Below are 27,480 nucleotides of genomic sequence, written 5' to 3'. Positions count from 1 at the left end.
AGAATTCAACATTACAAAAAATCTGAACTTTTTTTCAAGTGGTCACTGAACCATGAAAATGAGGTCAAGGACATTGGACATGTGACTGACTGAAACTTCGTAACATGAGGCATCTATATACAAAGTCAAAGTATGAAGCATCCAAGTCTTCCACCTTCTAAAATATAAAGCTTTTTAGAAGTTAGCTAACACCGCCGCCGCCGCCGGATCACTATCCCTATGTCGAGCTTTCTGCAACAAAAGTTGCAGGCTCGACAAAAATTAGGAGTTTCAGTATCTCAAGAATTATTCAGAATTTTTTTTATTCAGAAATGATGAATTATTCTCTGAATGAATAAACAGCTGCGCCATGAGCACATGATACGCCCGACGTCTTGTGTGGAAGTTTTATGAAATAATCATAAATAGTTTCTGAGAAAGTTTTAAGCAATAACCATTTATTGTTTTTGAGACACGGCGGGACATGTGAAACCCCCCCCCACCCTGTTCTTTTTTTACAAATATCACTAAAATAAAATTTTGAATCAAACCAAAAAGTATACAGATCTATAGATTAATATAACAAAGAAGTGTGTACAGTTTCAAGCAATAATCATAAATTGTTTTTGAGATATGGTGCGACATGTAAAAAAAAAACTCCCCTTTTTTACAAAATACTCAATAACTCAAGAGTCATCACCAAAAAGTGAACAGATCTTTAGATTAATATAACAAAGAAGTGTGTAAAGTTTTAAGCAATAATCATAAATCGTTTTTGAGATACGGCGCGACATGTAAAAACCCCTCCCCCTTTTTTACAAAATACTCAACAACTCAAAAATGAAATTTTGAATCATCACCAAAAAGTAAACAGATCTTTAGATTAATATAACAAAGAAGTGTGTAAAGTTTTAAGCAATAATCATAAATCGTTTTTGAGATACGGCGCGACATGTAAAAAACCCCTCCCCCTTTTTTACAAAATACTCAATAACTCAAAACTGAAATTTTGAATCATCACCAAAAAGTATACAGATATTAAGATAAATATAACTAAGAAGTGTGTAAAGTTTTAAGCAATAATCAAGAACTGTTTTTGAGATACGGTGCGACATCTGAAAAAAAACACACCCCTGTTTTAGTTACAAAGTGCTGTAACTCAAAAAGTTTAAATCTTATTTTCACCAAAAAGTATACAGATCATTTGACCATCATAAACTATATTAAGTTTCATGAAATTTAGATAAGTCGTTCTCAAGTTACGGTGCGACATGTTTACACGGGACAGACAGACGGACGGACACCGGACATTTGTATACCATAATACGTCCAATTTTGACGGGGGTATAAAAATGATATACATCTGTTCATGAATTGTGCTTTTCCAAAATTAAAATCAAAGCGCTGTAAGCACTGTAGGCAGTTAACCAAAAACCAAGGCAAACATAATTATGAAAACTGTGGCAATGTTGCTTCAATTTTTTTTTTTTAAGATTTAAAAGAACAAACATTAAACGTTCATATATAATTGTACAGTTATGTTCATTTAATGAATTAATCATTAAGGCAAATAATTTTATTTTATCAAGGTTTTCAATAGCAACGTATATATCAAGTATATTTTTTTTCATGGTCATGAGTCTCGAGTCAGCAGTGGTACAAATTTGCAATGATTGCAGTTCTTCTAGTTGATCGTAATTGTTCATATTAGTTGACTGTTAGTATTTCAAGTTGACTTTAGTACGAGCTTGTAAAAGTATGAATGGACTTGCTTCCCTGGAAAGAAAACTGAGTTTGTGTTCTACAGTACAAAAGTTATGAGACACAAATCAGACAAATGTTTACTACTGCAGGGATCAATAGTGAGGTCTGACTGACCTTTCCATAGTAAATGTAAATGACTCCCACCTTCAACCCAAGTCCATGATGTCTAAGTTTGGAATAAAATGACAGGTGTAAGGTCTAGCAAAGTGATATGCATATGTGACGCCTATGAGATTGACCTTGTATGTCATTCAATCTTTTTGAAATGACAAACAGGAATGAATATGGTTTAGGAGTTGGTATCTCAATCTTTTACAAGTTCTCAAAACACACACAAGAGGGTGTGAGTGACCCTAGGGACTACCCCTATGTTTCATTTGATTTTTTATATTGTCCCATACATGAATATATATGGTTTAGGGGTGGGGGACCCCAGTGACTTCCCCTATATTTCATTTGATTTGTTATATTGTCCAATACATGAATATATAATTATATATGGTTGAGGGGTGGGGATCTCATCTGTTTCCAAGTTATCAAACAGGATTGGGTAGGGTGACCCTTAGGACTCTCCCTATATTTCATTTGATTTGTTCTTTTGTCCAATACATGAAAATATATGGTTTAATTTAAGGTTAGGATCTCGACTGTTTCCAAGTTCTCAAACAACAGGAGGGGTGGGGTGACCGCAGGGACTTCCCCTATATTTTATTTGATTTGTTATTTAGTCCCATACATGAGTATATATGGTTACGTGGTGAGGATCTCAACTGTTTCCAAGTTCTCAAACATGAGGGTGCAGTGACCCTAGGGACTCCCCCTATAATTCATTTGATTTGTTATATTATCCAATACATGAATATATATGGTTTATGGAGGGGATCTCAACCGTTTTCAAATTCTCAAACAGGAAGGGGTAGAGTGGCCCCACAAACTCCACCTACATTTCATATGATTTGTTATATGGTCCCATACATGAATATATATGGTTTAGGGGTGGGGATCTCGACCGTTTCCAAGTTCTCAAACAGGAGGGGTGGGATGACCCACAGGGACTCCCCCTATATTTGATTTGATTTATTATATTGTTCCATACATGAATATATATGGTTTAGGGGTGGGGATCTCGACTGTTTCAAAGTTCCCGAACAGGAGTGGTGGGGTGACCCCAGGGACTCCCCCTGTATTTCATTTGATTGGTTATATTGTCCCATACATGAATAAATATGGTTGAGGGGTGAGGATCTCGACTGTTTCCAGGTTCTGAAGCAGGAGGTGGTGGGTGACCCTAGGGAATTCACCTATATTTCATTTGATTAGTTATATAGTCCCATACATGAATGTATATGGTTGAGAGGTGGGGATCTCATCCGTTTCAAAGTTATCAAACAGGAGGGGGTAGAGTGCCCCAAAGGACTCCACATACATATAATTTGCTTACATTCAGGTATCATATAATCTAGTTGCACTATATGCGTAAAATAAGAAACTTCCAGCTATTTTAACTGACCCATCAAAATTGAGAAAAAAAAATACCCATTTAGTAATATGTTTACACTTTAAAAGCATCTAACTTGCTTAACCAACATTTATTACTGATAAAGACAATTTATACTTTCACCAGGACCACATATATTGTTAGATATACTGTTCCCAGCTGTCACAAAGACTCACATTGTATTGGATTTTGACATTAAAATTTGTCAAAAAGTAATTTTGAGTTTCCTATGGATACCTATGGATCTTCAGAACGCTGGCACTGTTGCACCATTATATTCTGCCCTACTTCATCATCATTGTATTTAATTGTACGTTTCTCACATTTTCAGTACAAAATATTTTCTGTTTTTTTCATTCTTTTACATATATCTTTTGGTTTTCAATTCTAGTGTTTATATTTATTTACCATGCAAAGATGTATTTTGTCATCTGTCTGATTTTTTTTAAAGTTCAAAGATTGCCAAAAACCGGAATTACCCATATCCGCTTCCGGAATCGGATCCGATATTAGAATCTTCTTCTCATGTCAGCCATTTTTTTTTCAATGTTGTGTTTGTCAGATACGATTTTTCTCGAATTTATACATTATTTGTCGGCGATTTTCTGTATAAAGCAAGCGGTTGAACAAAATGAACATCGCTGTCATGAATAATAATGCTAAAAACAAGTTTTGAGATCGCTTATTAGGAGACTGGTAAAAAGGTTTGCAAACGGTTATTTTTTATTTCCTCTCAAGTCGTGCATGTCGAGCGTAGCTAGTAACCAAGTCGAAAGTCCGACTGCAAAAGTGGAAGTTCGCAGACCTCGGACAACCGCTAATTGAACCCCTGCCTCCAAATTGAAAAGATACAAAAATTTCGTCTTATAATTCAAAATTGCCGCCAACAGCATGAACAGTGGAACTTATTTTAAGACTACTGACGTAGTTGACTACGTATTGACGACAAACAATATTCCTATGACTTTTGCCATTTGGGAAATCTAAACTACTTGTCTTTAGAAATTTTCGGCGATTAAACATTTCATACATTTGTTCATTGACTGCTTAGCCAAAATCTCAGGGGATAATAAACTACATAAAGATTCCTAATGTGCCCTACTTCCTATGTGCAACTTCAAAACTTTTGGATAAATCAACGATCATTTAAGGTTTTTCTGATCATATTTTTTGTAATCAAGAATTAACAGTATGAAAAAACTGTCCAATTAGTTATGAATAACATAACATCCAGCTAGATAATAACAATGGCACATATTTCAGCATTTATTGGGTAGAACACAAATCTAGGGTGCTCGCATAAGGCAGCTTAACTGCCTAAAAAAAATTAAATAAATACATGCTCTCCTGCATGTTCACGCTAATACCTTTCAATGTTCAGTGAACTGAGAAAACTAGGTCAACATCTTAAATTGGCATAATCTTTTAAAATTTCACTTCTCTGTTTCTGAAAAATATTCTAGGTAGGATGACATATATGCCTACAAACTGCTAAAATGTGAAATATCATATTCAAAATGCACTCATCATGCAGGTATAATACAAAGCAGTGTTCATATTAATACACATATAACATTTATATATTCTCAACCTTTGTTGGTTTAGGCTTCGTTGTACTTTTGACTGGTTTATTTTCCTCTTCTGAACTACTGTTCCCATCCTCATCAGAAACCACCTGTAATGTAGAAAAATCTTTATTTGAGTCTTTAAGGTGGTACCTAACACTACAGGGAGATAACTCTGTAAAATCAGCTAAATGTTTTAATTACGTGGTGTTGTTAACGGAATATTAAGCTTCTCAATGATCAAAATTAGTGTTTGTCAAACTGCTATATAACCAGTGTAATTTTTCTGATAAAAAGGTTGGTTCAAATTTTTTGAAATCTAATTTTTTTTTCAAAGGGTCAAAGTAAAAACTTTCTAAAAAATTTATGAAAATTAAACAAGCCAAATCAATTTTCGTTAATTAAGGTGTTAGGTACCACCTTAACAATAATATTTGGAGCAAAAACATTGATATTCTATATTCAGGTAGGTACCACCTTAACAATAATATTTGGAGCAAAAACATTGATATTCTATATTCAGGAACATTTGATTTGAAAGACACTTTCTTTAATGAAGACAAACAATGGTTGTGTTGATAATAAATGTGGTATGAAATACATTCTCAGTTCTTTATAATTTGGCATGTTTTTTTTACAACTTATATCTTAATCTAAGATCCCCTCAGCTCAGGGTCAGGATGTCTTGACTGATTCTGTGTAAAATAACACATCTAAAACGCACTCAGCATGTCAGTCATCATGGTCATGTAAAAAGCAGGGTACATTTTCATTTTTTATCAACACCTTTTTAGCATGAATCTGTATATAATTTCTCACTGGATGTTTAACAGCTCTATCTTTACATGCATTATGGAAATGATCATAGTTCTGTCCAGTCAGTGTCCTTTTATATCAGAACTTCTCTTTCCAGCAGGTGAGGCCAACCTTAAAAATATGTTTGTTTGCAGTTTTCCGACTGTACCTTCAGACTAGAGGGTCGGTAGGTAGGAAAAATATTTTATTTTATCAGCCAAAAAGTTTAAACAAGCAGTTACACAAACCAAGTTTCTTAAGAAAAAAAAACCAAGAAACACTGAAAACCAACATAATGAATAGGCATTGTCAGATAAAAAAACCTTTTTAACCAAAACTGAAACTTTTACATAGTGTGATTATCCAATTTATCATGACATAAAATATGTTCTTATTATATACTGAAACACTAAAAAACAAGGAATGACTAGAACTGTTTTAAAGAAATATATTCACTGACATATATGCTTCTTGACTAGAATGTTTTCATGAGTAGAGTATTTTCATCAGAAAAAATGTAGACAATGTTTTTTAAAGAGTGTATTTTTAATAAAAAAAAAAATCAGCCATTGAATCTTCCTCAATTGAAAAGAAGGCAACTCAAAAAAGACTGTTTTCATATTTCTAACAATATTTAATTATATGTAATAAGGTTATATTTTGAAAGATATGTTGATGCCAGGCTTAAATGAAAACCAAAGAAAACTTGCTAGTTTGGGGTGAAATCCATAGCACCCCATTAAAGTAAATGGTCTGTACTGAAATGTTTTGACTGCATAAAAAAAATTGGCAGCATAGCTCCTAGGAACCTGTTTTAATTCAATTCACACAGGCCACAAAGTTTCGGTATATTTAATATTGCATAAAGAAAGAGAATAATTGCAATGAGTGGGGCAACTCCCCTTATCCTAAAGGAGCATACTCATTGCAATCCAAGATAGATTTAATATATAGTATATTTATTTTTCAAGCTAATCATTTATTTTCTAAGCTAATCATTTATTTTCTCTACATCTTTGTGTAGTTTGGGTTGATTTGGCATGGTCTCTATCCATTTACATTTCAAATGAGCTCTTTCTCCGTAAAGGCATGATAACATGTATCCATAAATTCATGAAGAAATGGTTTCATCTTTGTCTTCTTTACAACGATTTATAGAAAATAAGACATACTTCAAGCTGCTGTCGAATTGTTTAACCACTGAAATTGGTTTATAACTGAGTCCGGCTCAAAAGATTCTGTACCCGATTTGTTTGAGACAGAAAGTTGTTGAGAAAGATGAGTTATCATGTCAGTTCTTCATCTTCTTTAATGATATCATCATGGACATCATTTTATGTGCCTGAATCTGTATAAACAGTTTACTATTCAACTTGTTTGTTTGTTATTAGTCTTAAAATTGACAGAAGTCGACAGCGTAAAGTACTCCTCCATAACTTCATGGATAACTGTAAACAATTTCCATGTGCTTTATCATTAAACGGTCACATGAACGCTTGACGGGAAGGCGAGAAAAAAACAACTTAAAACGTGTAATTGACCTAGACTTAAACAACCAATTCCAGAAAGGACACGAATTTTCGGATCTCGTCTATAGAAGTATTAAAAATAATTTCTTCAAATTTAAAGCAATAAAATTTTCACAGTCGGGAGGATTTTCAAGGGTCGGTAGGTAAACTGCAAACAAACAATATTTTAATTTAAGCCCGAGCTTAAAATTGTACACAATTCTAATGACTTTATAAATCCCTCAACTTTTCAGAATATAATATTAATCGTGTCATTAGATTTAACGTATTAAGTTAGTTATAAAAATACAGCCAACCTTCAGCTTTGATGATTTGGACTTCATTGTACTTTTGACTGGTTTACTTTCCTCTTCTGAACTACTGTCCCTATCCTCATCAGAAGTCACCTGTAATGTAGAAAAATCTTTATCAAAGTGTGACACTTTAGGCACAAACATTGATATTTTGTATGCAGGAAAATTTCATTTGATTAACATGATTAATACTGTTTGTAAAAATTTATTTTGTTGAGTGGATTATTAAAGTGGTACCTGACAGAAAATATATTCTGAGTGCTGTTATTGGTTACCCATATTGTACCCTCATACGTCTGCATCCCGTCTGTAAGTATTTTGGGGTATGTGGTATATTTTAGTTGTGTCACAAAGCAAGTAGAGCTTACACTATGTACAAGGGGGTATAATTGCATGCTCTGACTTTTAAAAATTTAAGCCATTTTCTTCATAGCCTCTTTTGTCTGAGTGCTGTTATAGAAATTATTAATTTTATATACCTTATTACGTAAATTTTTGTTGGACTATTTTCTAACCTTTTATCGGGTTGTTGTCTCTTTGACAAATTTCCCATTTCTGTTCTAAATTTACTTAATTTATACACAAAAATTGAGAAATTTGTTAAACAGTGTTGTACTGAAATTTAAAAAAAAATGATTTTGTTTGCCTTTTAATCCCTTTTGAAAAGAGTAACTGTCAAAGCATTTTTGTTGGTTTCAAACACTTGACAGTGTGCTTTCCTCCTTTTTGAAGATGTTTTAAATATAGCTTTAAAAGAATTTAAGGATTCTTTGTACTTCTTCAATGCAGATGATTCAGTGTTATTTTTCTAACATTTTTCAGAGCTACAATTCTTTCCCATTGACAGATTTGTTTGTTACTTCAACCTTATCTTAATTATTGCACTCTCTTTTTGAAGAATGAAAGAAAATATCAATGTAGTTTGAAAAGATAGAAAGAAAAATATATAATAAAATCAATCAATAGTTGTCTCCCATAGACCAAGAACTATAAACAAATTAAGAAATGTAATTTCTCCACATCAGTGGCTTCCAAAATAACTTGATGTTTTGTCAATAACATGGTTTATAATTATGTTACTTTGTTTGAATGTGTATTAATGTTCTGAATTAATTAGACTTTAATCATTCTAATCATTCTAATCATTTACTGTGCTTTATTTTGTTATTCATTTGATTATATAGCTAAAATTTTGGGCACCATGATTGGTTAATTAAAATTCATAAGGGTTCCGTGGAACCTAGTGTCTCACCTTCTTCATAAATCTTAATAATTTTTTTTAAAACTTTAACTGCAGACTGTTAGTAATGTTAGGTGGAAGAAAAACTAACCCCATTTCTAAGTTATATACGGAAAAACAGGAAATAAGATTTTAGGAATATTCCTTCTAGATAATAGCTTTAGATCATTAACAAGCTTCTGTGTAAGTTTGGTACAAAGCCAGGATAGTTTAAGATAGTTATTTAAATTTTAAATACTTTAACCACAGAGTGAATGTAATGTTAACTGGCAGAAAAACTAAGTCCATTTAAAGGTAAAATGCGGAAAAACAGAATATTTATTTTACAAAATTTACTTGTGGATACTATCTTATGATTATAAACAAGCTTCAGTCCAAGTTCAATGAAGTTTGGCAGAAATCCAGGACAGTTTAAGAAAGTTATTAAAATTTAAAAAAACTTTAACCAGAGTGAATATTCGTGGACACCGCTGATGAGCACCATGACAATGCTAACGACAGAATATAGGATTGCTATGTCTCGCTTTAGCGATGAAAGTCGCAGGCTCCACAAAAATTATCTTATCTTACAATTGTCCTTTAACATGTTTAATTCTAGATCTGATTGACTAATTTCTAGACCAATGCCAAGCAGGTGCTTGATGTAAACACATTGGCTGAGAGGTAGTAACATAATAAAACTACACAGTTCAGTCAGTGTACATGTAGTTTCATTCAAAACTACCCTTATTCCAGGTAAGCAGAAAATTGTTTACTAATTTGACAACTTTCTACATCCCTTAATTTTTGAGAAATTAAATATATATATGCCTCATGAATCCTGTCATTAGCATTTTTAATATCAAGTATTTGTATGTATATACAATGTATGTATACATTCAAGTTATAAAAACACAGTGTACCTTTGCTGTACTTTTCTCTGGTTTAATTTCTTTGCCTGAACTACTGTCCTCATCAGAAGTCACCTGTAATCAATAAAAGTCAAATCATGTATAAAAGTGTTTAACAATGACATATAAGGCAATATCATAGCTATTTATATATATATTTTATCTGCATTCACGAATATTTAATTTGATAAATCATAAAATAATGACTAAATGTTGTTGAATTTTTGCTTTTTCTAAAGTTTATAATTTATCAGCAGTCACTACTTCAGTATTTGGTTGGTTCATAGAGGAATCAGTGTTTTTATAGAAGTGAGGAGGTATAGTATGATTGCCAATGAGACTACTATCCTAGCCTCAAGAATTCAAATTGAGTGGATGTAAGAAATTTTCAGTAATCGTATGGCCTTCAACAATGAGACCAACTCACATCATATAGTTGACTATAGTGATAAAGGGTCAGACAAGTAAAATATGAGATTATACAAAAAGAAAACCAACAGCATAATTTATAAAAAAAAAACAATTTATTATCATATAAATCCTCATCAGAAATCACCTGTAATGTAGACAATCTTTATTGAGATGTCAACCTAGACAAAAACATAGATATTAAGTATTCATCAAAATTTCCTTTTATTTAAACTTTTATAATTTATAACTTTTATCATCATGATTATCATGATCATGTTTAACATTGTTTATATAAATACCTTGTTAATGCTGGCTAAAGTTAGTTCCTCATCAGATGTTTCCTCATCAAAAACTGAAGTCTTAGACTGATTCTTAGATTTTGGAATGTCAGTGCTTGATTTTCTTTTCTTTGAATCTTTAAAAGAATCTCCTTTTACATTGTTCCTTTTTTCTCTTTTTTCTGCATCACTTGATATGCTTTTAGTTTTCTTATTACCGGTAGAAATATTGATCAACATTTCATCCTCTGAACTTGAAAGTACTTCATTCTTTATTTTGTCTTCATCCTGTGACTCACTCTTAGTTTTCTTATTAGAGATATTAATCAGCATTTCATCCCCTGAACTTGAAAGTCCTTCATTTTTAATTTTTCTTGCATCCCTTGACACGCTATCAGTTTTCTTATGAGCATGATTAGAGATATTAATCAACATTTCATCCTCTGAACTTGAAAGTTCTTCATTCTTTTCTTTATCTTCATCCTGTGACACGCTGTTAGTTTTCTTATTAGAAATATTAATTAACATTTCATCCTCTGAACTTGAATCCACTACAATCTTCTGTCTTTTCTTTTCTTGTTTAATTTTGACCTTTGACGATTCTTTGTTTTTAGAAACAGACTTCTTTTTATTTTGTTTTTTACTGTTGATCAAATTTGTTTTTTCTTTCCTTTTCTCCTGAAAACCATTGTCACTGTTGATATCTTCAGAACATTCACTATCTGAAATCATTTTTCTTTTATTTCCTTTTGTCTTATTCTGTTTTTCATTCCTTTGTTTATGTTTATGTTTAGGTTCCTCTACATTTCCTGTGTCATTCAAATCACTTTCTGACTCACTTTCATATTTTTTTATTGTTTTTCTCTTTTTCTTTTCTTTTAAACCTTTGTCCATGTCCTTCTCGTGTTGTTCAGACTCCGATCCACTATCTATATTAAAACTTTTTCTTTTTCTTGAAGTCCCTTTACTTTTTCCTGTATTTTTGATTTTTATAGGACTTTCTTCGTTATCAGATATTTGTTTTTTATTCATTTTTCTCCTTTTCTCTCTTGTGTCATTATTCTTTCTTTTAAGTTTTTCCATCTTCTCTTCTTCTTGGTCATCATCACTGTCATATGCCCTATCATTTATTACATTCTCATCAGCTTCATCATCAGAATCACTTTCAATGACATTTCTCCTCTTTTTTGACAGGGACTCGTCAGCAAATGGTTTCCAGTCCATTTCATCATCTGAATTGGTTACCATATGGCTAAACTTTTTTCCTCGTGAGGAGTGTAGTTCTGTTTCAGATTTACTACATTCCTCTTTACTTTCTGCATCACTGATTTCTTCTTCTTCCTCGCTACATTCATTAACATCCAAGTTTAGAACAGCATCAAGCACCTGATTAGCACTTAAACGTTTAGTTCCTCCTGGACTAATAGTCACATTTCCTTTTTCACAGCTTTTACTATCAGCAGAATTTTTTATAAGTGGTTTATCATCAATCCTTTTTTGGCTAGACTTGTTACCAGATACAGATTTTTCTATGCTTAAACCTGTTTTCATTTGGGGTGTTTTCTTCAGCAGACTATCATGATTATACTTAATTACTTTAGGTGGAGAACGTATTTTTTGGGAAGATTTCTTTTCTGATTTAAGTATTTTAGATGGAGTTCCTTCATTTTTTGTTTTCTTTGGTGTAATGACTTTACCACATGAAGATGTATTTTGTTCCTCTTTTTCCTGTTTCTTTTCATTTTCTTTGTTATCCAAGTTAACAGATGAATTCAAAGAGGTTCCATCTGAGAAAGAACTACTCTGAAAATATATGAACAAGAGAATCACACGCTGAAATGTCTTGCCTTCTTTACTCATCATTAATATTTACTTGATAGTACTAAATATAAAGCTTTATTACAACTGTCACATAAACTTAACATTAACCAAGAAAACTAAAAATTGACCAATGAACCATGAAAATTAGGTCAAGGTCAGATGAACCATGCCAGGCAGACATGTACAGCTAACAATTCTAACACACAACAAATATAGTTGATATATTGCTTATACACTGTAGTTTAAGAAAAACAGACCAAAACACCAAAAAACTTAACACTGAGCAATGAACCATAAAAATGAGGTCAAGGTCAAATAAAACTTGTGCGACTGACATAGAGATCATTTAATGTTTCCATACACAAAATAATGTTGACCTATTGCATATAGTATTAGAAAAAAAGACCAAAACTCGAAAAATTAACTTTGACCATAGAACCATGAAAATGAGGTCAAGGTCAGATGACATCTGACAGCTAGACATGTACACCTTACAATCAGTCCATACACCAAATATAGTAGACCTATTAATATTGCATACAGTATAAGAAAACAGACAAAAACTCAAAAACTTAACTATAACCACTAAACCATGAAAATGAGTTCAAGGTCAGATGACACCTGACAGTTGGATATGTACACCTTACAATCCTTTCATACACCAAATATACTAGACCTATTGCTTATAGTATCTGAGATATGGACTTGACCACCAGAACTTAACCTTGTTCACTGATCCATGAAATGAGGCCGAGGTCAAGCGAAAACTGTCTGATTGGTATGAGAACCTTGCAAGGTATGCACATACTAAATATAGTTATCCTATTACTTATAATAAGAGAGAACTTAACATTACAAAAAATCTTTTTTTTTCAAGTAGTCACTGAACCATGAAAATGAGGTCAAGGACATTGGACATGTGACTGACGGAAACTTCGTAACATGAGACATCTATATTCAAAGTATGAAGCATCCAGGTCTTCCACTTTCTAAAATATAAAGCTTTTAAGAAGTGAGCTAACACCACTGCCACCAGATCACTATCCCTATGTCAAGCTTTTTGCGACAAAAGTCGCAGGCTTGATCAAAACTATTTGAATCCTTTAAACTTGTACATGTATATGTATCTATAGGAAATATTACTGATTTAGTTAGGGGAGACCTAAAAATATCAATGAAGGATAAAAAAATTATTTCAAATAGTTTGGGGGTGGGGGTCAAAATTGCTGCAAGTTTTGTTAAATTGACATCAATTTTATATATATCCTTATTGGTCAATCAATTTTTCCCAAATAAAGTTAAGAGGGGGGTAGGGGGGATAGTGAAAAAACTATATGAACTTTTGATGTCGTCACTTACAAGTTATCGATTTATTTAAACAAACCTCTATCATATTCAGTTTCAATTCTTACGTGCCTAGAGTAATCATGGTAATATATAGTTTAGACTTGCCATAATGTTTTCTGGTATGTTGCGGCTTACATTTGTACTTGCCCATGCATCTATTTAAAATTATGTCAGTTCAGCAATTTATCTTTCCAATATTAGAAAAATTAGGTTAAAGCTTTTGGTCAACATACATTCAAAGAAGTTGAACATGCAGTTGAAGTCCTATCAACTTCAGAACTTTTCCCTTTAATACTTATTTTTTGCTGGAAAAGGCATTTTAATAATTTTGGCCAATCAGAGAAGTTTTTTTTTTAAATAGTTCTACATTTTATAGCAAATTGCACATTTGAATCATAAGACATTCAGTATAATAAAAAAAAAAAACATACTACTTTTGGATGAAGGTGTTCGGGTGATTTATACACTCAGTGACCATAGTGACAAATATTCACACTCAACTGTGTCTTGGATGATAATTTTTATCCTCATGTGGTAATCTACCCTTAGAGGCTAACACCTTCATCCAAGGGCGATATGTCTAACTACATTTTGAACAAGGAATAAACATAACAATTACTTTATTATGTCACCTGATCGACAATGTCGGGTGACATATTGCTTTTCCTCTGTTTCTTTTTCCCTATTCTTAATATTATTTTTCTTCCACCTACTTTTGTCCGGCAGTTTCTCAGAGCCAATGGAACCAATCTTAATGATAGTTCACTATAACAAGGACCACTGACTTTAGAGTTGCAGTGCAACTTTGGAACTATAAAATGGCTGCCGTTTCCATGGAAACATCAAAATTGCAAATCCATTCAATCTTTCATTATAAGACCCAACTTGATGAAACTTCATGGAAATGTTGCCTGGCATGCCAAGATGTGTTGACCATATTTATAAATTCCAAAATGGCCGCCATTACAAGGGAAACTGGATACACATTTACCATTAGACCCTATGGGAAATTCTTAAAACTAGCAATTACTCACTTATAATTGTACATGTAGGTCAAATCCATTGAAACTTTTATGGTATGTTCCCTCCCATGTACCAATGTGGCATCTGTCATTAAAATTTTAGAATGATCTCTGTTACCTGGTTACCATAGAAACCAGCCAAAATGTTAGAAATTTCAAAAATTTCAAAATGCTCAGAAATTGATAAAACTTTTAAAGAATGTTGACTGTCAAGTCTGCATGAGACTTTTGATGTTGGAATTTCCAAAATTGCCACCGTTGCAATGGAAACTGCAAAAATGTCAAATATTTTCAAAATGCTCCAAACTTAATGAAACTTAATAATATGGTTAACTGGCTTGTTTAGATGAGACTTTTGACTTTGGAATTTTCAAAATGGCTGCCGTTGCCATGGAAACAGCAAAAATGTGAATTGTTTTAAATGCTCTAAAAATTTACAGAAAGATATATATAGAATAACCATACATTGTCTCGAAATATCAATGTTATTTGTACAAGGCTTAGAAACAGGTAGAAAGCGAGGCTGTGCCGAGCATTTCTACCTGTTTCGAGCCGAGTACAAATAACAGATTGATATTTAGAGACAATATATGGTTATTCTTTATATACTGCAACTCTTACAACTGTTCAAAATGGAGTATTTAGGGTAAAAACCGTCATTCTTCAATTGTGAGCGGACAACGTATAATTGCCGCGAACCTGTATGTTTTATTGGCGTCATAAATAAAACTCTATGGAAACACATTGTCAACGTCACAAACAAGCTGATGTACGGTCAGTGACTGTATATCACATATAAATATACGGTCAAAGCAATTTGACTGCTCAAATAGCACAGCTGCAGTATATATAGCCGTGCATATATATATCATGCATTCACTGTTAAATTTTTTTGAAATGGCTCCCGCTTAGTGTCAATGGGGGTAAGGGTGACATCCGCTATTGCTTGCAATGGCAAATCTAGTTAATTTTCTGATTTAAAAATTTCACTGTTTACCTTGTTAAGTTCATCCAAGTATTGGTATACAAGTTTGTTGATGGTCAGTTTTTCTGTACTTTCCAGTTTCCTCCCAACATGCTGACTATAGGCATCTCTCACCTGACGCTTTGTCAACACACTGTTAATATAAATAATGCTTTCATTTGGAAATCAAAATTGTAATCTGGCCTGGCCTACTCACTTGAATCAATCAGGCAATATGCAAATATTTTACTAAACATGTTATAGAACGAGTACAAACATGACAAAGAAACAGCATGCCCAATATGTCCAATTCTAAACTAATATTTACTTACAGCACCTCATGCAACCTCATTCTGGAATACAATTATTGGCAGGCCCACGGATACAGGAAAGAAGCCTGAATTAGGCCAAAAAATATAATGTATTACATGTGTTTCTGCTAACCCTACTTCATGACCTTACTTCATTTTGAGTGCCTACCCTAACCATGCTAACACTTTTTATGCCATTTTTTAAGCACTGTTAAAGTTGGACTGATTCCCTAATAGTAACCAGCTTAAAAATGTTTGTAAAATAAAATGAAATTGCCTACTTACATGTACATTTTTGTACATGTACCTACCCTATTTTTTTTAACGCATTAGCGGAAACACGTATGTAAAAAAGATGTGGTATGATTGCCAATGAGACAACTGTCCTCAAAAGACCAAAATGACACAGACATTGGGGTCAAAACTCTAATTTGGCATTATAATTAGAAAGATCATACATGTATAGATAATAGGGAAAATAATCATGATAATTGTGTACTAAATTTCAAGTTGATTTGGACTTCAGCTTTATTAATCACCACCTTGACCAAAAACTTCCAACCTAAAGAGGGACAGACTAAAAACATATATAATGCCCCTACATGTAGGTGGGGCATAAAAATTATTTAGAGAAGCAGGTACATGCAGGTACATTTAATTAGTTCATAATACAATACAATACAAATATGTTTATTATTGTGACATACAAAAAAAATGTAGTGTATAACAAAATATGTTAATTAAATCCTGATAGACCTACAGTACCATTAAAAAAGGACCAGCTCTCCCAAACCCTACACCAAGGAAAATGTCGGAGTCACTCCGAAAAATCCGATATTCCTCCCAAAATGTTGGGAGGAATTTAGGAGTAATCTCTCCCAAAATCGTGTAAATGTTTATTGTGATAGCGACCTCACTCCCTACACTGAGGAATGAATTGCCCTTATCCTACTTTGATCTCTACCGGCACACCACTGATAGGATAATTGGATTACTTGACAGGTAAAGATTGATTTAATAGAAAATTGTATCTCCGGTCTACTGTACCAGTCTAAGTGTCAAACAGTTGTATAATTTTAATTGTCTTTTTATACTGGTTAAGTTTAATTTTTGTGGTAATAATAAGTTAAAATATTTTCGTATTTCTTGCTTGCCAATCTAAAAATATCTAAATACCTAAATGTACTTGTTTTTACATTATACATTATTGGCAGGAAAAAAAAGGATTATAAAAAATAGTGGGAAATTCAGTGTCTTCCCTAGAAAATTCTTCATGCATGGTGGGTCTAAGATGAATTTGCAATGCGATGCATGGCGTTGTTTTGTAGAATTGTTTTTATTACACTTATGAAATGAATTGTGCATGTCAGTTTAAAAACTTCACATAAATCTGCAATACAGTCAGGAACAATACTTAACATTTTCTCTCAAGGCCAGCCTGGATCCAAAAGTTTTTTCAAGGGCCCTGTAGAATTTTTTTAGGCTCTACCAGGTTTGTTTTTACTACAGGCACATACATATTAATAGTCTTGAATGTTCTTTATATAAAAGCCAAAAATATATGTTTGAAATACCTTATACATGTAGCTTGTTTCTGATTATGATGGAAATAATAAAGGAATTAAATAAACATGAGTTTTTCAGAATTAAAATCCATTTAACCATGTATTTTCAGACTGGTGAACTTTATATATATTTGTAATATTATTGAAAAAAAAACCCAAAAAAACAGCCCTCCTTTCCATACCCCTAGATGTAAATTATTTTAATAAAAAAAAGTATTATCAGTTTCACCCCAAGAAATTATTAATTTTTCATGAATAAATCTTAGCAGTTAATCAAAATGATTTCCAAAATGAAATTCCTACTGTCTATAAATAACAATGAAAATCAGAAATGTAACTGTTTCCTGTTATAAGGGGTTTCCCGAATTTTCCCGCCAAAAAGCACATGGCTTTCAACAATTGTAAACAAAGCATTCAATTTGTGATCATGGATTACAGTTTTAATTAATTTAATTTGGATATAGATATTCAACTTAAGGTACAGTCAAGCAATGTTTTTATTTTCTTCTGGATTAAAACTAGTTTGAAAGATCAGTTTCAAAAATAAAAACATCAAAACAAAAACGATCTGAATTGTGAATATTCAGTGACCCATAAATTTTTTGAACTCTGCTACGGAGGTCAAAGTTACATCATGTTTCAACCCAATGATGTGTATTCTCTGTTACAACTAATCAACTGCGTTTGATATAAATATTTCGATGTCAGACTTATGATTTCAAAACGTAAAATTTATACTGCAAAAGGTTTACTTTTTATTTTTTCACGGAAGGATATTTGGAAGCTGTATCAGGCTATAATATTTATCATTAAAACAATTTGAACTCCCGATTTCTATTATGCAATCGAAGTCTTCAATGTTGTTCTATCTAATCAACGTGGTTGTAAAATCAGAGCGTTGCATCTAATTACGATCAATTATCAGTCCAGTGAGTTTGAAACACCTGTAGAGTTTTGTCAATTGTCACTTCATATTATAAGATAATAAAATTTCACACATGTGGGATGCATAGCGGGTATGATAAATGCATGGCGGCCGAAATTTTATGCGTAGCGGTACCGCCATGCATGAATAGCCTAGGGAAAACACTGAAATTTGAAAAAACGCAATATTTTTTTCAAAATTAAGGTTTTTATTTGAAAATTATGTGTCTCAAAGTTTTGTATATGCAAGTAAAAAGGAAAATTTATTCACCATTCGTTAGCATTGGTTATTCATTAGAATTATGTAAGTCTACAGCATTTTCTTTTTACGATTATCTAATTGCTTGAATGAATAAAAGATTTAAAAGCATAATGTTGTTGTTAATTCTTTGAATTGCATTAAACATGTTAAATTTCTATAAATAATAAAAACTGTACTTAATTTTGACCTTGATGTCTTCACCATTAAATTATTATATTATTTATGAAATGGACATAGTTGTGTAAAATTTTCCATTTTCCTCCAAGTTAAGCATCATTTGATAGATAAACCTGATAAAATGTATGTTTTTTTCTTCAAGAGAATACTTTCAGCTATATCAAAATTAGGTTTTAATAATGCATTTCATTAAATATGAATACAATGTCTTGTCCGTAGACAAAATATATAAATTGTATTGCTAAGTTTGATTGTTTATTGTAAGAATATGCACAAGTTATTTTAATGTTCTATACACAAAAAGAAAGGTTTTTTTTGGAAGTTTGTTATTTATAGATAATTTTAAATACAGTTTTTTTTTATCAGATAAGATTAATGATCAAAGAAAGCTACTGTTGTTTGAAATAACTGTGAGGCCTAAAAAAAAAAGATATGTGTTTCCGGTAACATCATTTTGAAAAATAGGGTCGGTAGGTCGGAATTCTTTTTTTTTTTTTTTTTTTTTTTTTTTTTTTTGACATCGTAAATGAAATCCGGAAAATTATCATGTTTTTTCAAGTCCGGATCCGTAATTAGTTTCAAAAACCGGAAGTGTGCCATGTGCAATGTTTTTGAAGCACCTGCTGTGCAAATTTCTTGGATTTTAACCTATTTGGAATACCTTTTGACATTAATAAAATGTTTTACTGGCTTTCTATGCAAGAGGAAGCAAGAGAGAAAAAATATTATGTCATCTATCAGAAGCCTGTGTCAAAAACAGGGTCGGTTGATAAATTTTTTTTTTTTTTTTTTGGAAGATCCAATAAAAAAAGTTAGGGTCGGGGCTAAAAAACAGGGTCGGTCGGGTTACCGGAAACACGGATCTTTTTTTTCTCGGCCTGAGTTAAACATGTTCTTGTCATTTTTTTTTTTCAATTAAAATGTTTGATATTCAATAATTCTAAACATATTTTGTTGTCTTTGTCATTGACCAAAAATCGGACACTGGTGACCCATGTCTTGAAGCCAACCATTAAAGAAAATTATACAGTTTTTAAACACCATTTATTTAATAAAAATATTAAATATTTCTTCCAAAAACTGCATGTAATTATATAAATGCTTCCAGTGTTAGCCTAACGATGGCAATTTTTCATAATTTAAACCATTTTTTAACCAAAATATCAAAAGAGTTTTTCCCTGAGATGATACTTATTTTTGACTTCATGTGAAACACAAAATGCACATCTGATTGTGGCTAGGCCGTCATGCAATCTATGAAAAACATTCATTATCCTGGCCTGGGTAGGGAACTCCCCTTTTTAAAATGGTTCGATCCGCCTCTTAAACACTCATGCAATCTATTCAAAACATTGAAAGTAAATAGACAATGACTGAGGGACCATTTTTTATAACATAGTAGGCTACACTGACATAAGAATCCTTGAATTTATGATGTGTAATGTTCGGATATTTAATCAAATGAAAATTATAATTGTTGATATACTCTATACTATCTTATAATACCTCAAATCAGATGAACTTATGATACTTTTTACAAATTTCTTTAGATTTGTTTGCATTATGACTGTTTTGGTTTTTTGGCGCGTTTTTTTTAATACAACTTCCGGTTCACACGACGGGACTAATAACCATACATAATGTCATATGAAACAACACACTAAAATGTACGTATTACTAAATCGAATACATGTCGTGAAGGGGGTCTCATTGGGGGGTTCCGATCCCGGATCCCGCTTACTGTTTTGTCAGATTCCCGTATCCCGCTTACACTATGTACGTAAGCAATTCTCAATTTTTTGTCATTTCCCGGGTCCCGCAAGACCTCATTTACCTTTTTCACGCCACAATAATTTGGACTTTCACGTGTCACGCTAACAAAAATCGGCAATCCCGCGAGATATTCAGCTTAATTTGTACAAGTCTCAGTTTTATACTCCTTTTTTTTAGCTTGCAATATGGACGAAACTTGTTTTGGTTTTCACCGGATAAACATGAGAAAATCTGTTTTTCACTGATCTTTCTCTAGTGGTTCTTTTTTAACTGCCGCGAGAAATGAGTCTTGAGACTTCCTTCTAACATTGTTACTTTATTATACCAAACATGGTAAAACCCAACGAATTTTAAAAACTGAAAAATGTGTTTGTTAAAGGTACATGAAAAGCTACAGTAAACCTGGGACTATTATACTAACTATATTATACTCTGTATAGTATAATAGTCCCAGAGTAAACATGATCTTCCATATGCTTATTTTGAAAATTCAAAAGAGTCTTTAAACAAATATAAACAGTAAACAATTTTGTAGCCTTGATTTTAGTAATGACAACGCATGTGATCGGGTAGAAATATAATTGGCGCCAATATAATTTGTTGAGAACGCAGCAATATTTTAATGTTTCAAATGGAACACTATCGATTTTAGTGTTAAAAGCCATTTACTAGAATAAGTATTATTTATATATAATTTGTAGGATCCTTTAGTTGATCTGTAAGAATAACATTTTCATGCCTTATATATCATGTACTGTAGTACGACGCTAGATTAAACAGAAAACTGACGCGGAAAGGTAACACCCGTCCACCGAAAGCTTTCATTTTTAGGGATCCAAGAACTCTTTTTAATAAATTTGTAGTTGTTCTCGTCTTCTGAGATTTCTGAGTCCCTATCCGAGCTTATTATAAATATCAAAAAAAGCTTTCAGAAAGCGGAGTCAATTCCGAGGAGTGAACTTTTGGAATACAAAGTTAAAAATAAAAATAAAAGGACTCCATGTGTTCTTACTTACCACCCATCTCTCAAAAACAGCTTTGGTGTCATTCGTGAGCATTGGAAATCAGTTGAAAAGAATTCCAAACTATCCAAGATTTTTCCCGAGCCTCCAATGATAGCTTTTAGGCAACCTAGTAGTCTGCGGAACCTGCTGGTGCGGGCTGAAGTGTCTGATAATAGAAGTACTTCTGGAGAATGTCGTTCGTGTGAAGAAAAACGCTGCAAATGCTGCCTACAGATGCAGCATTCATCAACATTTCACAGTAAGGCAACCGAAAACAACTATAAGATATTTTGCAATGTTACCTGCAAAAGTATGAATGTTATTTACATACTAGAATGTTCGGTTTGTGGCCTCCAATATGTTGGTGAGTCAAAGCAGCCTTTCCACAAACGCCTCAATGGCCATAGGAGTGATATCTCTAAGAAGCCACTTCTCCCAGTTTCTCAGCACTTCAGACAGTCGGGTCACAAACCTGATGACTTTAACCGCATGCAAATTCTAGTGATTGAACAGAACATTCACTGGAGTGATGCCCAGCGACAGGTTCGGGAAAGCTTTTGGATAAAGGAACTTAATGTACATCATCCAAACGGCATCAATAAGAAATACTAACAGTTTTGTTTTTCACTCATTTTTATTGTTAATATACACAGTCACGTATATTGAATTAAAGTGTTTTGTTTATATTATGATATTCAGGATTTTGGATTAAAATCAATCGACCAAAACTTACCTGTATTATTACTGATCTATTTTTACACCTTATACATTATGTATCAGTATATCATAAGTGAGTCCCGCGAGATTTGACCAATACATTCAGTTTGGCCGCTGCTATCAAGCGTGACAGCACGGACTTTAACAGCTCTTGAGTAGAGCGTGGTTGTAGTGTCTAAAGTAAAGAAGTTTCTTACTGTGGAAGTAAGTTTTTTAAATCTAGTTAAATGTAGTTAATGCTTTCAATGTAATTTGTTGATAACAGCTAGTAGTTGTGGTTTAATGCTGTTTTTATAATTAATGTACTAAAATGGAGTTTGCGTCTGCATTGGTTGCAACGCGTATTGAGAACTGTCCTGTATGTCGGGAAGTGTTACAAGTATGATTTAAAGCTTTAAGTGGCGTTTGCATAGGTTGCAGCGTTCAATGAAGATATTGTCAGAGATTTTTGTTAAATATATCTAGGGAGAAGAAGGCTCCGAATTTTGCGTTATTGTCGAGGTATTGGAAATAATAACTTTGAAGGAGAATGTTTTTGGTTTAGTTCATTCTAGGAGTTTAAGAGCACATTTATTTTTTGAATGTTCATACGTTAATTTAGAAAAAGATATTTGTATCTTCAATTTATGACGAAGACAGTCCGCATTGAACGATTTTTAATGGCGGATTTGTAATGAGGTTACTAAATTTATTTTTATTAATTTCAGCTATGGCTCAGGTATTGAAGCCAAATTGCTCCCTGGCGGGTAAAAGTTTAATCCCGATCATTTTGAGGGTAAAAAACGCAGATGCAGAAGCGGTTTTAGAGCTGTCAAGACTGAAAAAAGATGAACCTTTAGAGAGTTTAACAAAAGTCGAATTAATTGCTCAGTTTGAGAAGCTGACAGGTAATTTATAATTTATTATAACGTTTTCTTAAGACTTTCAGAGAACCTTGTATTCAAAGTTAATATGGCTTTAATTTTTTGCTTTTGATAATTTAATTAGCTTCATTTGACCGATAATGCTCTTTTGAACAAACATTTTTGTTAGAAATGTAGATCTGTAGCTGGTGCGATAAATTTAGCCTTTGGTTTTTTATGTTAATTCTTGTTGTTTAGTGTCATCAAAAGTTATGATTTTATTGACGGTAACTTGGCAAGTTACCTCCGAGATTTTCGCTTTTCACGGTTCGTGATTTTTTACACATTATACATGAAATTGCATCTGTTCCGTTTGATTGATTAGTGCCTTATTTAATTCCAGGTGAATCCGTTAAAGATGTATTAATTGTTCTGTGTGGGAAGGATGACAATATTAATATAGAGAATGTGAGACTTCTAGTGCATGAAAGCATATTGTTAGCCAATTCTGTTGGTGCTAGAGGTCAGAAGTTAAGTACTAGTAATCCCAGTACAGATACACCAGCGGCGAAAGGTATGAATGTTTCTTTTTACCTTTTTTCTTTGGATAAGTTTGCTTGTCCGTCTGTTCTAATTTAGCCCTTTTTAAATGCTTATCGAAGATTATCTCTCCTTATTTGTAACTTGATGTTTATGGACCTTTATGTAGGCTTTTGTTTATTTAAGTGAGATATTATTCACGGCAACATTTCATTCACGGCAACACATATCGTTCACGGCAACAGATCTAGTCTTGTTTTGTTGCATTTTCAAGAAATCTGGATTTCTTTGCTAAGGACACTTAATTTTTTACAGAAAACAAGACTTGATAATTTTATATAGTTTTTCGTTATTTCGTTTTACACTTAATTTTGTTTTAATGTTGGCACTACTTTCATGGTTTCCTACATTTACAGCTTACGAATGTTATTTAGAGCAAGACATTATCCTGTATTTGTATTGCTAGTATGTTTTGATATTCTTGATTTTCCTTTTGATATATATTTAAAAACTGTTGCAAGGAAGTTTAGTTATTTTTCGTTTTGTTTGTTGTAGGAAGTGATGGCAAAGCGGCGTAGGGAGACCCATCCACAACAAACCAGCAGCTGCAAGCAATGAGACAAGACCTGGATGAGTTGAAGAAAAATTCAAAGGTTTTACAGGTAGATGAAGCACTATCTTACGTTAGAACTTTGGCAGCAAGACCAAAACTCACAACACCGGGAGTATTACTTGCGGCCATCGAAATGTTGGTTGATGCAGCTAACAAAGCGAATCATAAGGACTGTTCTTTATTTTCAAAATCTTTTTCAATGTGTAAAAAATACGAAGATAATGTTGATTTTTGTGGGCTCGTCTTAAAGTTATTTGGTTCCCAGGAGGACAAGAAGATTTCCTCCTTAATTTCAGACTGGGCAAAATCTAAAAAATACGAGGAACCATCAGGTTCTAAGGAGAGGCAGGATATATTAGATGCTCCACCTACTTCAGCTCCTGCATTTCCTTTTCCTGGATATGGATATCAGAATCCAGGTTTTGGTTTCCCGTATCCTAATTTTTATCCAGGGCCAAACTATAATTCAGGTGGTTTTAGGCCTCCAAGAATGCAAGGAGGGTGTCAAACGGTGTATGTTATTTTTGCAAGGAGTCGGGACATTTTATTGCAAATTGTCCAAAGATGAAAAAAGACAATTAATTAATATGTATTTTGTATATTTTTTAATTTTAATCTTTTAGATGCCTTTCCCTTTCCCAGGAGCTTCGATCTCCAGTGAAAATTTTTTCACGCGGGCAAGGGTTGAGTGTCTCTCTCCTTTATTTTATTTTATAAATCTCAAGCAATTTTTCAGAGTTGAAAAGATTTTCTTTTTGTTAATTTCAGAATATCAGGGATCATGAACCTTTGGCTAAGAAAGAAAAGTTTGAGCCAGAAATTCCAGATTGGGAGTTAAAATCGGGTTTCGATCCACTTAGCGTTAAATTAAGAAAGCAAAGTGACATACATTTTACTTTTAGTAAAATATAAAGGAGAGATCACCCAACCCTCTGATTGCTTACCAAGTGCTGAAGAGGTTGTAAATGGTAGCGACTATGATTTTGAGGATCTGTCTTTTTTAGATCCTAATTTTTTCAAAGCAGGAAATTTAATGTATTGTTCAGAACAATGGGAGAAAATAGGTTGTCCTGGTGAAATTTTGGACTGGATTAAACAGGGGGTAGATATTAGGCCCATGTTTAAACATTTTAAGGGAAATTTTAGGGGTCGTTGTTACGATTCAAGTCTTCCCAAACCTGCTTATTTTCACAATTCTGCTAGTTGCAAAGGATTTGAGAAATTTTTGTGTGACACTTTATTAGAAAGAATAGCCAATGGATCATTAACTGTAATTGGCAGAGTTGGGGAATGTGATCGGCCGTTACTTGTTTTACCTATCACTATTGAGCCATCAAAACCACGCATGTGCCATGATGAAAGATACTTGAATTTATGGATTAAGGATTTCCCTTTTTCGTTAGATACTCTTAAAGAGGTTCCTAGAATTATGTGTTCCCCCCTTTTTGTTTAATTTTTCCCGTTTTGAAGTTTTGTGCTCAGATTGGGGTTAAGAGTTGTACATTTGTGGTTCCTGAGTTGTTTCCAAGACCAGTGTGGTGGCCTTTTTTCTGGGAACATGTGTCAGTATGGAATGTTTTAGCTGAACGAAATGAACACAAAGCCCTGTTGTACCCATCTACTAAAGGGTTTAAGTTTTAAGTTGGACACTAATGGTTTACCATGGCGTTTAATTGTCGCACGACTTCGTTTTTAGTTTCACCTTTTTGTAGAATGGTGTACCACGAGTTTGGCTGCCAGCAGAACAGTGTTTAGTGTGTGGTTATGCAAATGATGTTGGGTATCAATTTTGCCAGTCATGTGGACAAAACCCCGTTTTGATTGAAAGTTCGGAAAGAATCACGAGTAATTGTTCAGTGGAAAGGCGTTTGAGATATTTAGACAGTTTAGTTGGAAGCACTAGTTATAATAAGAAAAAACTTTCGCTGGAAAAAGAGTTTGAGAATCTTTTATTTGGAGGTGAACCTGTTAAGTGTTTAAAAACCGCTTCCCCTTTAGATGTAAGGCGATTTATGGTCATGAAGGATTCAAGGGGGAAAACGCAAGTACATGACTTAACATGTGAATTTCTTGGTAAGTTGGGTATTCATTCATGTCAGTGTCCGTTAAGGTTAGCAGCGGGAACTGTTCAGTCTATGCTAGGACAATTAAAAGCTATATTTGAATCTAATGGTCGGGGTTCTGAGTGGAATGAAATAACTAAAATTGGTAATCCTGTGTGTAGTCCAGAGGTAGACAAATATTTGCATGCTATTCAATTTGAGCAGTCAAAATCCCATGTTGTACAAAAACAGGCAAAACCTATGTTTTTAGACAAACTCCGATCAATTATTGTTCATATTGATGATTTGTTGTTGGATCCTGTTTTGAAATCCTCTGAAAGATTCATATTCCTTAGAGATCAAGCTTTCTTCAAAGTTCAATACTTTTCAGGGGACAGAGCGAATGACTTGGGCTTGTGTATTTCACAAGAGGTTAAATTATTACCAAATGGTGACTGTTTTCTATTTTCACACACAGTAGGCAAAACACTTGGAAAAGGGAAAGTGAATGAATTTTCCATCTTAAGATTTGATGATACTTTAATTTGTTCAGTTAAAGCACTGGAAAGGTATGTTGAAGGTGCCAGGGCACTTGGAGTTGATTTACGGTTTGGTTATTTATTCCGTACTTTGAGTAAAAATCGAAAAGATGTTACTGACAATCCTGTATCTTCGAATGCTATGTATGATCGCTTGAGGAAATATTTAAAGAAACTCGATATTTACGACGGTGAGACCCCTCATGGAATTCGTGGAGCTTGTGCTATTACTTTAGCTTTGTCAGGGGGGTCTACAAGTGACGTCATGCAGCATATAGGTTGGTCTTCTTCGTCCTCTTACCAAAGATGGGGTTTCTGAATCTAATATTTGTAGATCTATATTCGAGTCGTATTGTGAGGTCAATAAACTTTCCAGTGCTTTTCAGTGACAATTTGAAGTGTTTAGAGTAAAAGTTTGTTACTTTTGATGCTTGTTATGGCACCCTCAACGGAGTTGGGGTGACGTATTGTTATTCTACGTTTCTTTTTTTTTTCTTATTATTATTATGTCACCCTGACGGAGGTCGGGTGACATATTGTTATTGTACGATTCTTTTTTTTTTTCTTTATTATTCCACACTTTTTTGTCCAGACTATTTCTCGGAATTGCATGGACCAATGATGATGGAAGTGTACCATAATGTTAACCCCCATGTGCAGATGTGCAATCGGGGGTTGGCATTTCCAAGATGGCTGTCGTTGTCATGGAAACAGAAATAATGTGAAAAATCGGAAAGTGTTCCAAAATGAATAAAACTTTGTGGAAATGTTACTT

The 27,480-nt window shown here is 33.1% G+C and overlaps 2 protein-coding genes across 5 annotated transcripts in view; one reads left to right on the top strand and one right to left on the bottom strand.

Moving 5' to 3' along the window:
* The window catches only part of LOC143076199 (uncharacterized), a 36,746-nt gene extending 16,500 nt beyond the window's left edge, over positions 1–20,246 (bottom strand). For 2 of the 3 annotated variants that reach the window (XM_076251893.1, XM_076251894.1), the window contains exons 1-6: positions 20,142–20,246; positions 15,430–15,550; positions 10,264–12,045; positions 9,566–9,628; positions 7,427–7,516; positions 4,833–4,916 (exon numbers count right to left, since the gene is read on the bottom strand). In XM_076251893.1, the coding sequence (XP_076108008.1) occupies positions 4,833–4,916; positions 7,427–7,516; positions 9,566–9,628; positions 10,264–12,045; positions 15,430–15,550; positions 20,142–20,197 (2,196 nt within the window). In that variant the 5' untranslated portion in view covers positions 20,198–20,246. The remainder of the gene's footprint in view (positions 1–4,832; positions 4,917–7,426; positions 7,517–9,565; positions 9,629–10,263; positions 12,046–15,429; positions 15,551–20,141) is intronic. The other variant, XM_076251895.1, reaches the window with a different exon arrangement.
* A 1,954-nt stretch (positions 20,247–22,200) lies between these two features.
* On the top strand, positions 22,201–27,156 carry LOC143076198 (uncharacterized). 2 transcript variants are annotated; one of them, XM_076251892.1, is made up of 4 exons: positions 22,201–22,333; positions 22,837–23,016; positions 23,375–23,545; positions 24,067–27,156. In XM_076251892.1, exons 2-4 carry the CDS (start codon positions 22,839–22,841, stop codon positions 24,087–24,089), a joined length of 372 nt encoding a protein of 123 aa, XP_076108007.1. In that variant the 5' UTR covers positions 22,201–22,333; positions 22,837–22,838; the 3' UTR covers positions 24,090–27,156. The 2 variants fall into 2 exon arrangements, 1 of the variants encoding a protein (XP_076108007.1); XR_012978561.1 differs by lacking the exon at positions 22,837–23,016 and having other exon boundaries at positions 22,219–22,333.
* The last annotated feature ends 324 nt before the right edge of the window (positions 27,157–27,480 follow it).

Source organism: Mytilus galloprovincialis, chromosome 5, assembly GCF_965363235.1.
Source record: "Mytilus galloprovincialis chromosome 5, xbMytGall1.hap1.1, whole genome shotgun sequence".
NCBI lineage: Eukaryota > Metazoa > Mollusca > Bivalvia > Mytilida > Mytilidae > Mytilus > Mytilus galloprovincialis.
Note: the sequence above shows the minus strand (reverse complement) of the source record. Positions and strands in the feature narration are given on the sequence as shown.